We start from the raw sequence: 13561 nt of genomic DNA, 5'->3' as shown, positions 1-13561 counted from the left end.
AATAGCAGAGCCCTATCCAACTCATCCAATATAATCCATCATCCATTAAGAACATCAAATTGAAAAAGAAGATGATAGATTATATTGGATGGGTTGGATAGGGTTCTGCTATTCAGAAATATACGAACTATTTCAACAGAGGGTTTTGCTATTCAGAAATAGACAAACTATTTCAACAAAGGAAGAGCTTTGAGATTCAACTCAAGTCTTAGACACTAAAAAAAACTCTTATTTATTCCATACGGGCAAAGGCCCTATTTATAGGCTCAAGAGAGCCGGTTACATAATTGAATTGCAATCGTATGATTGCAATACAACAAACATATTTACAATATAGCCCCCTAGACTATGGAGGGGCAGACACTTTATATTACATCTTACAAACTTTACGTCATATTCTAGATACCTAATGACACATGATATGTAACCTAGCGATACATGACATGTGTTCTACCGATAACGACAAATACCAACAAATACGATAATATACAAATTATAAAATACATCCTTCCACAACGAAAAGGACGCGTGTCTTCAATAATAATGGTTTTATACGTCATTGCTTACGTCATTCCACTTGGCAATTTTAAGATTTTTTAAAAAGTTAGTTTTCAAAAAACAACGCCATAAATTTTTTATGTAAAGAAAAATGATTTTTGTCTTGCTAATTTGCATTATCATATTGGCTTGCACCTTGTTGAAAAAAATTATGTTGATTTGATACAAGTTTACTAAGTTGCTTATATTGGCCTACCCATATAAACTTTTTTATACTACACGAAATAAAAAAATTATAATTTGACCAGAGTTGGATTATTGAATCACATATTGTTGAATCAAAAGGGCTTCTAATTAACAGTCTAAATCTGACAGTATTAAACTTAGCCTCTTACCAAACACAATAATAATAAGCATATCAAACAGCCTCTTAAGTGTTGATGTAAAACACATTGAAGGTCAAAATAAAACAAGCAAGATCTAAAACAGAAAGATGAAAAGTGAAAAAATAATAATTGTCAATATCTTGAACAAAATAAATTACTATATCCTTGAACATTTACAATTGCTCCTCATACCCTACAAAACCTTCAAAATTGTGTTTACTAATAAATTAATTAATTAATTACTGCATCCATCTTCCAAACTTCATTGTCATTATTTTCCTTTTCTTGTTCTCTTTATGTTTGGCTGCAATTCTAAGCTTCCTCTTGGCATTCCTCATAGGATTAACAACAGCCATCACTTTTTCACTTTGTCTTCTCTTATCCCTTTTCGCCTTCAAATTCTTCCTTGCCATGCTGTACACTTGTACAAAATTCTGCACCCCAATTGCATCCCTTATGCTATCTCTCACCTCTTGTGCAAACTGCTTCACTTCATCTGCAACACCACCACATAAGGGGTAAAACAGGAAATGCAAAAAAAAAAAAAAAAAAAGCAACTGAAAATTTGACAACAAAATTACCTGAAATAACCTTCCCAGCAAATCCTTCGCAGATTTTGTATAAAGGAAGCAGCACTTGATAAGCATAAGTTCCACCATCTTTTTTGTCAGATTGTTCTAGAATTTCAATGTTCTTGAGGATTTTTGGTGATATTTGTCTAAAACTATCAAAGACAATTCTCATCTGCAAATATTTTACAATTAATTATCATGGATAAGAAACTCCAAGAAAAGATAAAGAATTTCAAAAAATGATATGATACTAACCTGAACTTCCTCCATATCAAGTGCAATTTTTCCCATCTTTTTAAGCAAAGAGGAGATAAGCAAATAGCAAAGAAGCTCACAGTTCTCCACATCACTACAACCATCAAGACCAGAAGCAATAGAAGCAAACATACTTCTCCCCTTTCTTGGATCAAGAATCATAAAAGCTTTTATAAGAATCTCTTCATCCTTCTGTTGAAGAGTTGACCAAAATACTTGAGCCTCCTTTTGTTGACTCAAAATCGAATGCAATCCAAGAATTGCAAAAACAATATTGTGTCTGAGATAGTTGTTGGCTGAGTCATCAGTGAGTGATGCTTTTAGTTGAGAGCAGAAAGAGACAGAAAGTAGAAAGAGTCGACTCGGTCTCATTAAGAAAAAATCTCCAATCCATTTTTCATTATTTTTTCTATTGGCCTCTGTTAGTGTTGTGAAGTAGAATGCTATTAGGCGATTTGAGATGTTTCTTAGCCAAATGTGTGGATGCAGCAACAACTCGCAGATTATTTCCCATATGTCCTATATATATAACACAAAAAGAGATAATGTAAAACAGATGGCTCATGGAAAAATGTTTTTTTTTAAACGGTTAAAAAAAGTATAATAATCTTCATGAACATATTGAAAATAAAGTGTACCTCAAGATCTTTCCCTAAGCATAACTCTGGAAATTGAACTAGAATCTTCTCAAACAGAACGAGTGAATAGTAAGCTTCTTTCCATAGGGGAACTGTTGAAGGATCTTGATGATGATCATCATTTTTCAAGATGTTGACAGCTGATGGAAATATGCGTCTCATTACTGGAAAAATAACATCAATATGTTTCACAAACCCTTTCTTCATTACCTCCACTAATAATCCCAACACCTGTTTATAAATAACTTCAACTTATAAGAACATTTACATGATTACATCATCTTTCTGATTCTCATTATTTCATTAATCCATTCTCTCTCTCACACAATTGAGGGGAAAAATGAAGAGTGTACCTGTGCTGCAGCACTCCATAAACCCTGTTTCTCTCCTGAATACCAAGACAAAGTGTACTCCAAAATAGAATGAAGACTTTGTGGGCCCACACGACCAATCAAAAGCTTTATAGCAGCTCCAGTCATCAACCTGACTTTTTTCTCAGAATCATTCACTAAACAAACAACCAGTTGAAGAAATAGAGTCTGTGATTGCTCATTCACAACTTGTGGTGGAAACTTCATGATAATAGCATGAAGCATTTCAAGCACAGCTTCTCTTCCAGTCGAATGCTCATACCTACAACAAACAAAAACATCTCTTTTCTTTTAGATCAAAAACATTGCAAACATGGCTTAAAAAAAACATTATTAGGCCTCAATCCTCATTCTAACCTTAGATTTGAAAGCAAGAAGTCAAGATGCTGTTGCAATCGTTTCTGTGAAAGTGAATAATCGAGCAAAAACTGTAAGAAAATCTGACTGCATTTCTTGCGAACTGGTTCCACTTGACTTGTCACCATTAACTCTGCAACTTGTTTAGCAAGATCATATATCTCAGGAACCACAACTTTTCTATTCACAATCGCCTTCAATAAAGAAAGTGCAACAAAAGAAGGGTTTCTTTCAAGATCAACAAAGAGTGGAAACTGAAGCAGCATATGCATTTGGTCAGAAGAAAGTGTGATACTTGTACTTTTCAAAAGCACAGTCAAAAGCCTCATGCAAGATTCAGCCAATGGGCTGCTTGCATTCACAGAGCCATGAAGGATCACAAAAAGTGCAGTTTTTATATTATCTGCTTGTGAATGAAGAGATGGAAGAGGGATTTTCACAACAAGTGAGAGACATCGAATAGCTGTAGATGTAATATCTTCATACTTAGAGCTTAAGCAACTGCATAACAATCCAACAAAAGGGTCTAACAATGATAACACTTCCTCTTCATTTTCTTTAAGTTTCATTTTCTTGATTCGATTATGGAGAATACCAAGAGCAAATATTGTAATGAGATGGGAACATTGTGGGCCACCCCGTGTACTTTTTGTACTGCTGACATCAGCATTTGAATTTCCCTTCAAACCATCGTCAATGAGGCCATAAACGAATATAAGAATGTCTTTGTGGTTTACAGTTGGGTTACATTCAATGCCTGAAGCTATATGTTGCAACATGGTTTCCAATTTTGACTTCAATTTTGGGGTCAACTGTTTCTGTAGATGACGTGTCACAGGTGACATCAGCTTCAAGGCGTGGGTTTTGAACGTGATGCTTTGAGCAATCAGCTTTAGGGTCTCAAATGACTTCTTTTTTCTTGTCTCCTTCATTTTTGAAGCAATCTGTTCAACGTCTTTCTCTTCAGAAACATCACCAAGAATGTCATTTTCAGCAACAGAAAGAATCTCCTCTAAACAATAATCCAATTTCCCGGAAACGGGACCCGATAAGCTTTTTGAGAGTATGAAGTTGAGTGTATATCCAAGAACATGAAGCTCAAATCCTCTTTTTAAGGTTGACCTCAAGATGTTGACCATGAACTGAAGATATTCTAACCCTAATTCCTTCAAACAAGCAGAAAGAGCAGATCTTGCTTCATCACGAACACTATCTAAACGATCTTTTAAAAAATTCGAAACACGGTGGAGTATAGTTGGAAGTTGAAGCTCCAATATGTTTCCAGGAAGTAGTTTCAACAGCTTGAGTGCTACAAGACTTATATTGACATTGACTTTATCAGTATCAAAAGTCAACAACTTGTGTATTTTGGGAAGAACGTTTTCTTGAAGACAGCTTTGTATATCAGAATGATGATCTTCATCAGCTGAAAAATGATAGTGATCTAGAATAGCACAAATAAGTCGTAAGAAAAGCTTCTGTTTGTCTTGTTTCAGTTTAAGCTCTCGAAAGCATCTGTTCAAAAGTGCATAGTATTGTTTCCATTCCATGGAACCAGAAACAGATGCAAGAGCTTCAATGCAGGAGTTTCTAAGATGTTCTCCTTTTCCATCTTTTACTTCAAGTAACATATTGAATAAGAGAGGGACTAGAACTTTGTTTGTAACTACATCTGATAAATGGCTAGATTGAACAACCCCACTTAATCGCGATAACGCCCTTGCCCTCCTATGTTTCTGTATTCATAAAAAGTTAAAAGGGTGTTTAGGTAATTTTAACAAGTCTGTTTATGTAGTGATCTACTAACCTGTAAGTGAACGATATTGTTAAAGAAGTCCTTTTCTGCATCTTCACTACGAAGGGCTTGATATGATTCTAGGTTAAACACATTAGGAAGCTTCAACACCATCTCTCTTAGTAAATCCATCCACACCTGTAAAATAGCAGCAATAAATAAAACATATAAATCAAAAATATAAATCAAAATATTTACCTTTTTAACAGAAGTTTCTTTGTCCATGGCTTCCCCCATGTACTTTAGAAAGAAGTAATTCACAATGTTCTGAATGGATGCTTCAGACCACTTCCCCATGTTAGTTTCCAAATCACCATTGAGGATCTTTTCACAGAAATCAAGAAACATAAGCAAAAGCCTATATGCACTGTCTCTCAAAAGCAAGTCTTGAGATGACATGTCATGTACACAATGTGATAAGATAGCTAGTGATTGATCTGCTTGAGCATTGCAGAAGAATTCAATGTTGATTTTCTCATAAGCACCAATTATGACATCATAATCAAGAACATCTAGCTCCATGGGAGATACAGCATTGAATTCCCTAAGAAGTTTTGCCTGCAAATAGAATGTTCGTATTCAATAGGTTTTACAAATCCTAATAAAACAAATCTGAAAGTGTAATGTCATAACTGTATAAACTTTTCAAAGCACTATGTTGTAATAAAAATAAATGAAAGTATGATGCTACAATGTTCTAAAACAAGTGGTGTGGCCTATTTCCAAATTAGACTAACAAAATATTATTACTTTCTCCTATTTGCCATTGTTTAGACTTGGAATTTTAAAAACCTGTGTGGATAAACCAATCTTAACAAATTATAATGGAAAAAAAAAGAGCAGGAAGAGACTGTATTACCACACTGAGTACAGAAGGGTCACTTTCAGAAAGGGCATCAAGGATATCACAAATAGCCAACCGAACCTCTGTGGTAGCATGAATAAGAAGTGGAGAAATAGTTTTCAAGATTCTTGAACTGCCTTCATTTCCCAACATTGGTACCATTTTCTGAATGACACGCAAAGTCTCCACACATGAATCTGTATAAAAAATATATATAATAAGTTAGAAGGATGATTCAGAAATTTAGTTTAACTAGAAATAAACAAGAAATTACAATGCCAATTAGAAAGATATACTATTAGTCTATTACTAACCCCAGTCATGATGTTTCTTGGTCAAAGATGGAAGCAAAATATCAACAAATTTTTTCCCAAGTGAAGGATGATTGATGTAATCAGGCAGTAGCTTGAAAATGTTAAGCTCTCTTCCCCCAGGATATTTGAGTGATTTTCTACAAAAGCAATTTAAGTTAGCAGAAGTAGAGGGGATATAAATGTATATATAGACTATAGTGCTAATTCCATAATACCAAAAGAATTAAAAGAACCAGAGACAATAATATACCTGTTGGTAGTTTTGGATGTGAAAAGGTGATGCAAGCTGCAGACAAGTGTATCGATGTTAGGAAGAAGAATTCCTTTCACATCAGTATCACTACTTTCCACTTCAATGTCAAGATTAAGAAGATTCTCAATGAATCTAAGAACACATGATATAATGGCTTCTGATGCTGTTGTGACTGTTAGAATTGAGAATATATCAGGGACAAGATTCTTTGCTCTGTGAAAAAGTGACACGAGTTTTGGGCTTCTACTCATAGCAACAAAGCAAACAAAGAGTGAACTTGGCTTATCACTGCTGGCTCCTTCTTGCTTGAAACCATCAATTAAAGGTTTTAAAGCTGAAAAAAAGATGTCCCAGAATTCCAAACTGAAATCATGGTTCTCAAATTTATTCAGTACCAAAGATATGATTTTTAGGCATAAAGATCTTAAATCTTTGAAGTGTTTAGGGGCCAAACTCGTCTGCAAATAAGAAACATTTATTAGGATGAGTCTCTAAATATATTAACAATCCATTCCATCATAAAAAAAACAAACAGTTTTTCATTCAAATGGAATGGAATGAACCATTCCATTCCTTCCACAATTCCAGTATAACATAAATAATACCATGGCTTGCTTTTCTGCTCCACTTTCCTCCTCCTTAATCCCCTCCATACTTCCTGCACAGCTGGCTAATATGCGAACAACACTTCCCATTAATGTGTCAAGAACAGGTTTTATACGTGACTCGTCAAAAACTCCAAGAATTTCTTCAGTCACATGTAAAAACCCATATATTTTCTTTGAAGATAGTGACTTGATGTTATCCATTGTAAAATGTTTCAAAACACCCGAAGAATCAAAATTAGCAGAAGCTTTTGGTGTACTCCAAAGCAACTCATCCACCTCATCAACACCTGATGAGCCTGTTTGTAAGGGCTTTATTAACAAAGCAAAAAATAGAGGAAGCTCATTGATGTCAAGCTCAGCTAGAAACCCAATAACTGCTTTCCTGTGGTGCATGCTTGCAGCCTTTCTAGAAGCAAGTGTTTTCAACTTCCTCACTTTTGGGACAAGAATACGAATGACAAGTGGCACAAGAGAATCTCTGTGTTTTTCACTAACTAACTCAGATTCCCTAGATAAACTCCATCTTGTGAGTTCATCTCTCAGAGTCTTGGGGTTGACCAGATTTCTCAGATGTTGACCATATGAGAGTAGATATTCATCTTTCCAATTCAACAGGCAATCAAGAACCTTCAACTGCAATTCAGGTTCATTCTCATCTAGCAACCTGAAAACACATTAATACGCATTACAAAAATAAACTTCAAGAGTTTTTTTAAGTTTTTTGTAAACCATCATATAATGCTATAACAACCTATATTGTAAAACCTCCTTGAGAAATTGGCTCCTATAGAAAGACTTTGGATTGTGCAATGATTTTAGCAAGTTTAACCATTCTTCAAGAACACCCTTCCAACTTTTTCCTTTAGAAGCTTCCAAATTATATGATCTCACACTGCAACAAACACCAAAGAGATTGCATATCAAAGACATAAAGAGATTAATCTCCTTAAAAGTAATGAATCTAGAAGAACTACCTTGACAGATCATCAACCTCATAGCCCAAAAATTTTAAGAACAAAGGTATAACTTGACGTGACTTTGATTCCACAACAGCTGATACTAATTGTAAAGACTTGATCAACAATGACAAAACAGTTGGGGATGCCAGGTCATCAAAAGAAGGGCCCACAAATGCGTTGAAACACGTAAGCAGATCTAAAATCAACATATGTAATGTCAATTACAGAGTTGGATAGAATCATAGAATGACAGCTTTAGAAAAAGAAACCAAAAAACATACCATCAGGATTTTCGGGTAATTCGGTGTTGTCTCTAGAATGTTCTTGATGTGATATGAAGTTGGACACTGATTTTTCTAGATACTTCATGCATAAATCCCACACCAGCTTATTATACTTGCTAACTAAAACAGCAAAGCATTCCATAGCTGGATTCCATAGATAATTGAACTGGTTGTGGTATATGCCAATAATAGCATTGAAAACAAGGGGTATATAAGCATTGTGTATCCTTTCAGCAGAGAGATCCATTTGTATCTTTGTTATAAATAGAATAACTTTCCTACTAGTAGCTATAGAAAGAGAAGTTGCTTCAATCGCAAGCAATGAATGAAGAACCTAGGATAAAAAGAATATGAAAAACAATAATCAGACTAGATTAAAGAAAATTGCAATATATTAAGACAAAGGCAAGAAAAGGGAACATACGTTTTCACTCTGAACATCATCAATCATCATACTCTCAGAAGTCAGAGATTCATAGTGGCATAAGATTCTAAGGGTGAAAAGACGGATTCGTTTGTCAGAGTGACATAAATTTTCAGAAAATATATCAAACGCATCGACAGTTTTGCCCTTCTCTAACTCTGGATGATACTTTCCATCTGCTAGAGTGGTGGACCTGAAAAGAAAGTAAACCAAAAGGATGTGAGTTAATAGTTATAGCACAAAATAAAGCTATATAAGCTAAAAAATTGGAAAGGGTAAAAGGGTAAAAGGGTAAGATCAACATACGCATCAAATGAATCCAAAAAATCAGCAACAGCAGACAATATATGGATGGAAGATTTGTATTTTTTAGCAAAATACAAGAATTTATCCACTGGTAGTTGACTGAAGCCCAATTTCTGATAAGAAACTAAGCCAGCTCCAATTAGGGTTTCCCAGGTCCTTCTAGGCAATTCCCCAATTGTCTCTGAAAAATACATTACATGAACCATTAACTACAAATAAAGAACTTGTCAAAAGTTTTTAAAAGACAACAAAATGTCATACCAGAGTTGACCATCAAAAGTCGGTCAATGGCTTCTACAAAGTCCATAAGTAATGACGGATTAGCTTGGAAATCTTCCATGTAAGAATAACATGTAACAGTTCCCCACATTTGACCTAAATCTGTCCCACTAAACTCCACACAAGATGGATCTTTATGTGCAGCATCATTAATCTTCCCAATCCAGCAAGTGATTTGTTCCTTGAGAAAAATACAAAGTCTTGAAATTTCCTCTCTGGGTTTCTCTTCCAATAGACAACTTTTTAATGATTGTAGTTTCTCAAAGAACTTGATAAACATGTACATAGCTTCATCCTCCATAGTCGAAATTAAATCAGTCAACACACTGAAAAAAACAATTGTGGAAATTAAAACAAGTAAACAGAATCCACTACAACAACACAACAAAGTCATTAACTTTAGTTTACCTTATGATACTAGTTCTGAAAGTCTGGAGTATGGAGGGGTCTTTTGAGAAAAGCTTCTTAATGAAGCTTAAAAAACTGCAACCATAATATGTCAAGTTACAAGAAAACTAGTAGAATCAGAATACAACCAAATTGCATACAAAAATAACATGCCAAATACCTCTTATTTCTCATCTCAAATATAGGAGCCCATTGTGTGGACAATTCAGTAAGAGCTGTGACATGATTACCAGTATGAAGACCATCAAGAATGCAAATCAAAAGCTGCAGAATTTTGTCAATTAATTCAGAGGATTCGTCTTTCTTCAGCAAGATAAAAGTCTCGATAAGTAATTTAGCTAGCTCAAGCACTGGTTCGAATTCTGCAAAAGTCAAAGATGGTCAACCGAGTGTTTTCCATAAGGGAAAGAAAGAGAGATCAACCAAAAGGAGACTAGACTAATCTTATTCTTACCTATTATCTTGTGCACATTATCAATTTCCATAGTGGAAACAAACAGGGACAAAAGATGAGTTAAATGAAGTGAGTGTCCACTAGAAATGGATTTATATATTTCCTCTCTTTCACATTGCAACAAAAATTTCAACTCTGAAGGATGCAGCTCTTCACATAACCGTTGAAAGACTGTGATCAAAACTTCAACAACTGGATTCGACCCTTCAGAGTCTTTGCCACCACTTTCAATAATTTCACTGTGAAGCAATAACCGAATCACTTTTTCAGCTCTGGAATGCAGCTTTGATGAAAATCCTTTCATGACATAAAACAACAAAGCACTGGCTCCAGACTTTCTAGCTTCCAATGGTTTTGACACCACTTCTGAGATGATCTTCTTGATACCTGTAAAGTGAAATCAACAAGTTATTATAAGGTATTTCACTGATAGAAAGTTCCCAAAAGCTTTACCTCTGTTAAGCTGCTCAATAGGTGCATTCCTCAACAAAAAAGATGCAGCTTCGGCCATAAATTCCTGAATGTAATCTTTCGGATAGAACCTCATTTTAGTTGTAACTCTGAAAGAAATAAATGAAGATAATGTTAGGCAATTTTCAACATGATATGCCAAATATAGACATTTTATACAAGATTTTTAACATAAAAAGCAATCCTAGTTACAAGTTACTTACTTGAGGACATGGACAACATCTCTCATTAAATATTTCTGTAGATACATCATAATGCATGACCAGGATGTAAAAATCTGCATAACAAAAATTACATTGTAACATCCTTGTTTATTAAATTGAAGGATATGAAATCGATACCACCAAAATTACGGATTAGACCTGCTCAATTATTTCTGATTCCCTATCAGCACCACTACTGAGAAGCAAAACCATGGAATCTGCAACCCTTTGCAGAAAGCTGTAGAGATCCAGGAAATGAGAGTAAGTATAAAGTATAAACTAAAGACCAATTATATATCATACATATGTCCATAAGAAACAATACTAGAAAGGTTTACTATACAAGATGTGAATTATAACCAAAAATATCAAAAGATATGAACTCACGGTATAAAGTCCTCCAAGATATCCCGAGATAACGCAGCAATTAACCTGCATAAAACATTAACAAATACCAGATTTTAAGATAATTACAATAATAGAGATTAGAGATGCAAACAGAACAGGAAAAAAAAATGAGGCAATACCTGAGGATAGGTTCTAGAGATAACCTCCCTTTCATATCCAATCTAGAAAGAAGTTGTGAAAGTATAAGCTCCTTCTGTAAGATGATCTGTGGTAATGTTTGTACCAATGGCAGCATTTCCTCATAAAACGATATAAAATCCTCAGCCGTGTTAAGTTCCTAGATGTGTAGATGAATGAGAGAAAATTAATTAGATAAACAAAGAAAAAAGTTAAAATATTTCTCTGTATAAGGTTTTTTCTGATGCCAAAATCACTATAAAATCTGCATAGCTGTATTACAGTTGGTCTGAAGATAACAATAACATAAACATACCCTCCATTCAACAAGGCAATCGCGGAAAAAAGATGAGCCTTCAGAGGGTTCAGGCTTGAGGGGATCAAGACTTCGAAAAACATCAACATCAATATCTTCAATTCGTTGAGAGAATGTCTTGAACTGTAAACACAAAGATATTAAATGTCAAAGACAAAATGTAACCAATTTCATTGTGATATCCAATAAGTAGTGTTATATCTTTATAAATATTTAAAACTTGAAAAGTAAAGCATACCACAAAGCGTCTTCTTCCAGCTCCCTTGTTCAAAGACTTAACTGCCTGGGCATGTGACTGTGTCGCCATTATCTCTGTTTTTGAAACTGAAATGATACAGAGTGTTGTATGAGCTTGAGAGGATATGAATAGAATGCAATCATGAAACAGAAGGTTAGGGAGCCAATCATAAAAACTCATAAGAATTCACAGTGGAAAACTAAAAGAGCTTACTGATACGGCGCAGATGTTTGGGACTGGAGAAGAACTAGTCCACTCAGGTCCTTAGTGAGACAGAATCACAGAGGAGCAGCAATGAAAAAAAACAAATACATTTTGGTTTTTGGTGATCAAGCCCTTTAAGTTCCAAGTGCAAAGCTGGCAACAATGTTGCTCAGAACAGTGTTAATACAGTTAAGTGTAAAAGTTCTAACTTTACAATGAAGTCAAAATACACACTAACAAGGAGGATTAGAGTCGTCCCTAACATATGGTGACCTAAACTCATGCTACCAGGCCTGGTTTGTAGATGGCAATGGTGGTTTCTGGAACGTCTTTTAGTTCATGCATTTTCTCAAACACGATTGAAATTGACATTTCATTCTTTTATTGAAAGGCACATAAAAACACATGTATATTAAAATTGATATGTGAAAACATGCATATTAATAAAGTACTATCCCTCTCAGGCAGCTTGCCTGCAATTCTGCAAACATATTCCTTTTTTTATAGAACACTGTACACATCAGACTTCATAGATTTGAACATCAAACACAATTAACAAATCAGTAGCAGCAAACCAGTAGCATCAAACAAATAGCAAATCAATTACCACCGAAAGTAAGAAATCACCTAACAGAATTCCAGAGAAGAACTTGAACTGGACGATTGATACTAAAAAAACATTATAGAAATTTCGAATGTGAAGAAGGAAATCAAAAGAAAAGAAAACCTTTGGGATAAAAAGAAATCGACCAACAACATCAATTGGCAAGTTCAAAGAAAGCAGGAAAAAAAAAAGGAAGAAAAAAGGAACCTGGGGTTGGGTGCGACGGAGTTGCGGCTATCCAAGGTCTCCGACAGGTGGCTTCACAGGGGAGGCGACGGCGAGCAGGGAGAGTTAACGTGAGGAGAATGGCGAGAAGCGATGCTGTAATCGTAAGTAAGCTTAGCCAAACACCCCCTTAATTGACCAGAGTCTCAACAACAACTTAGGGTTCTTTTACTGCTGTCCCGACCTTCCTATCTTCGATTTCTACTCCCTCTTCCCGCTAATATTCTTCTCGGCAGCTAGGAGTTGGTGAGGTGTGGGCGGCAAGCAGGAAACAACCCAATGGTTTAAGGGTTTCCAAGCAAATTTTCGAGTTTGACACATTTAACCCTTAAATGCTGCCACAATGGAAACATTAGTCCTTATGACTAATGCTCTAACATTTTTAGTATGGAAAAGTCCCATTTTAGTCCGTCTAATTTAACTTAAGCATTTTAATGTTATTCATATACATTTAATTGTTTCAAAATAATTGTATTCTTATTACTACGCAGAAAAATTAAAACGAATAACTAACTAACTAAATAAAACATAGCATTACAAATGGTTGTCATGTTCTCATTGATTTTTCCATTAGCTGTAGAAGTAGGTGTGATTATCATTATATTGCGTAACAAATTTGGTTATTTTCTCCCATTTTGTGTAGATTTGGTGTTTTCTTTAGTATTCGGGCCACTATTAATTCATTTTCGAAAATAATTTGTAACGCAAAGTCAAAAATGGTTTCTCTTTTGGTCTTTATCGGTACACGCGTCTTCCGAAATGTCAACCAA

The 13561-nt window shown here is 34.9% G+C and overlaps 1 protein-coding gene across 1 annotated transcript; it reads right to left on the bottom strand.

The window, feature by feature from the left end:
• Positions 1 to 979: 979 nt before the first annotated feature.
• On the bottom strand, positions 980 to 13034 carry LOC145120108 (ARM repeat superfamily protein). Its single transcript, XM_079055897.1, has 29 exons — positions 12774 to 13034; positions 11759 to 11844; positions 11521 to 11643; positions 11207 to 11364; positions 11067 to 11111; positions 10839 to 10917; positions 10680 to 10753; positions 10459 to 10565; positions 10006 to 10392; positions 9712 to 9913; positions 9552 to 9626; positions 9126 to 9469; positions 8865 to 9045; positions 8559 to 8751; positions 8132 to 8468; positions 7866 to 8046; positions 7643 to 7783; positions 6889 to 7555; positions 6281 to 6741; positions 6031 to 6167; positions 5732 to 5913; positions 5071 to 5430; positions 4885 to 5010; positions 3078 to 4813; positions 2703 to 2982; positions 2350 to 2580; positions 1712 to 2230; positions 1466 to 1628; positions 980 to 1380 (listed from the first exon to the last, which is right to left on the bottom strand). The coding sequence occupies exons 2-29, from the start codon at positions 11825 to 11827 to the stop codon at positions 1124 to 1126; spliced, it is 7815 nt and encodes a 2604-aa protein (XP_078912023.1). The 5' UTR covers positions 11828 to 11844; positions 12774 to 13034; the 3' UTR covers positions 980 to 1123.
• Positions 13035 to 13561: the final 527 nt, after the last annotated feature.

The sequence above is a fragment of the Lactuca virosa genome, chromosome 6 (assembly GCF_052849685.1).
Source record: "Lactuca virosa cultivar CGN04683 chromosome 6, Lactuca_virosa_CGN04683_v6, whole genome shotgun sequence".
NCBI classification, from domain to species: Eukaryota; Viridiplantae; Streptophyta; class Magnoliopsida; order Asterales; family Asteraceae; genus Lactuca; species Lactuca virosa.
The sequence above is the reverse complement of the archived record's forward strand: the minus strand, read 5'-3'. Positions and strand labels throughout refer to the sequence as shown.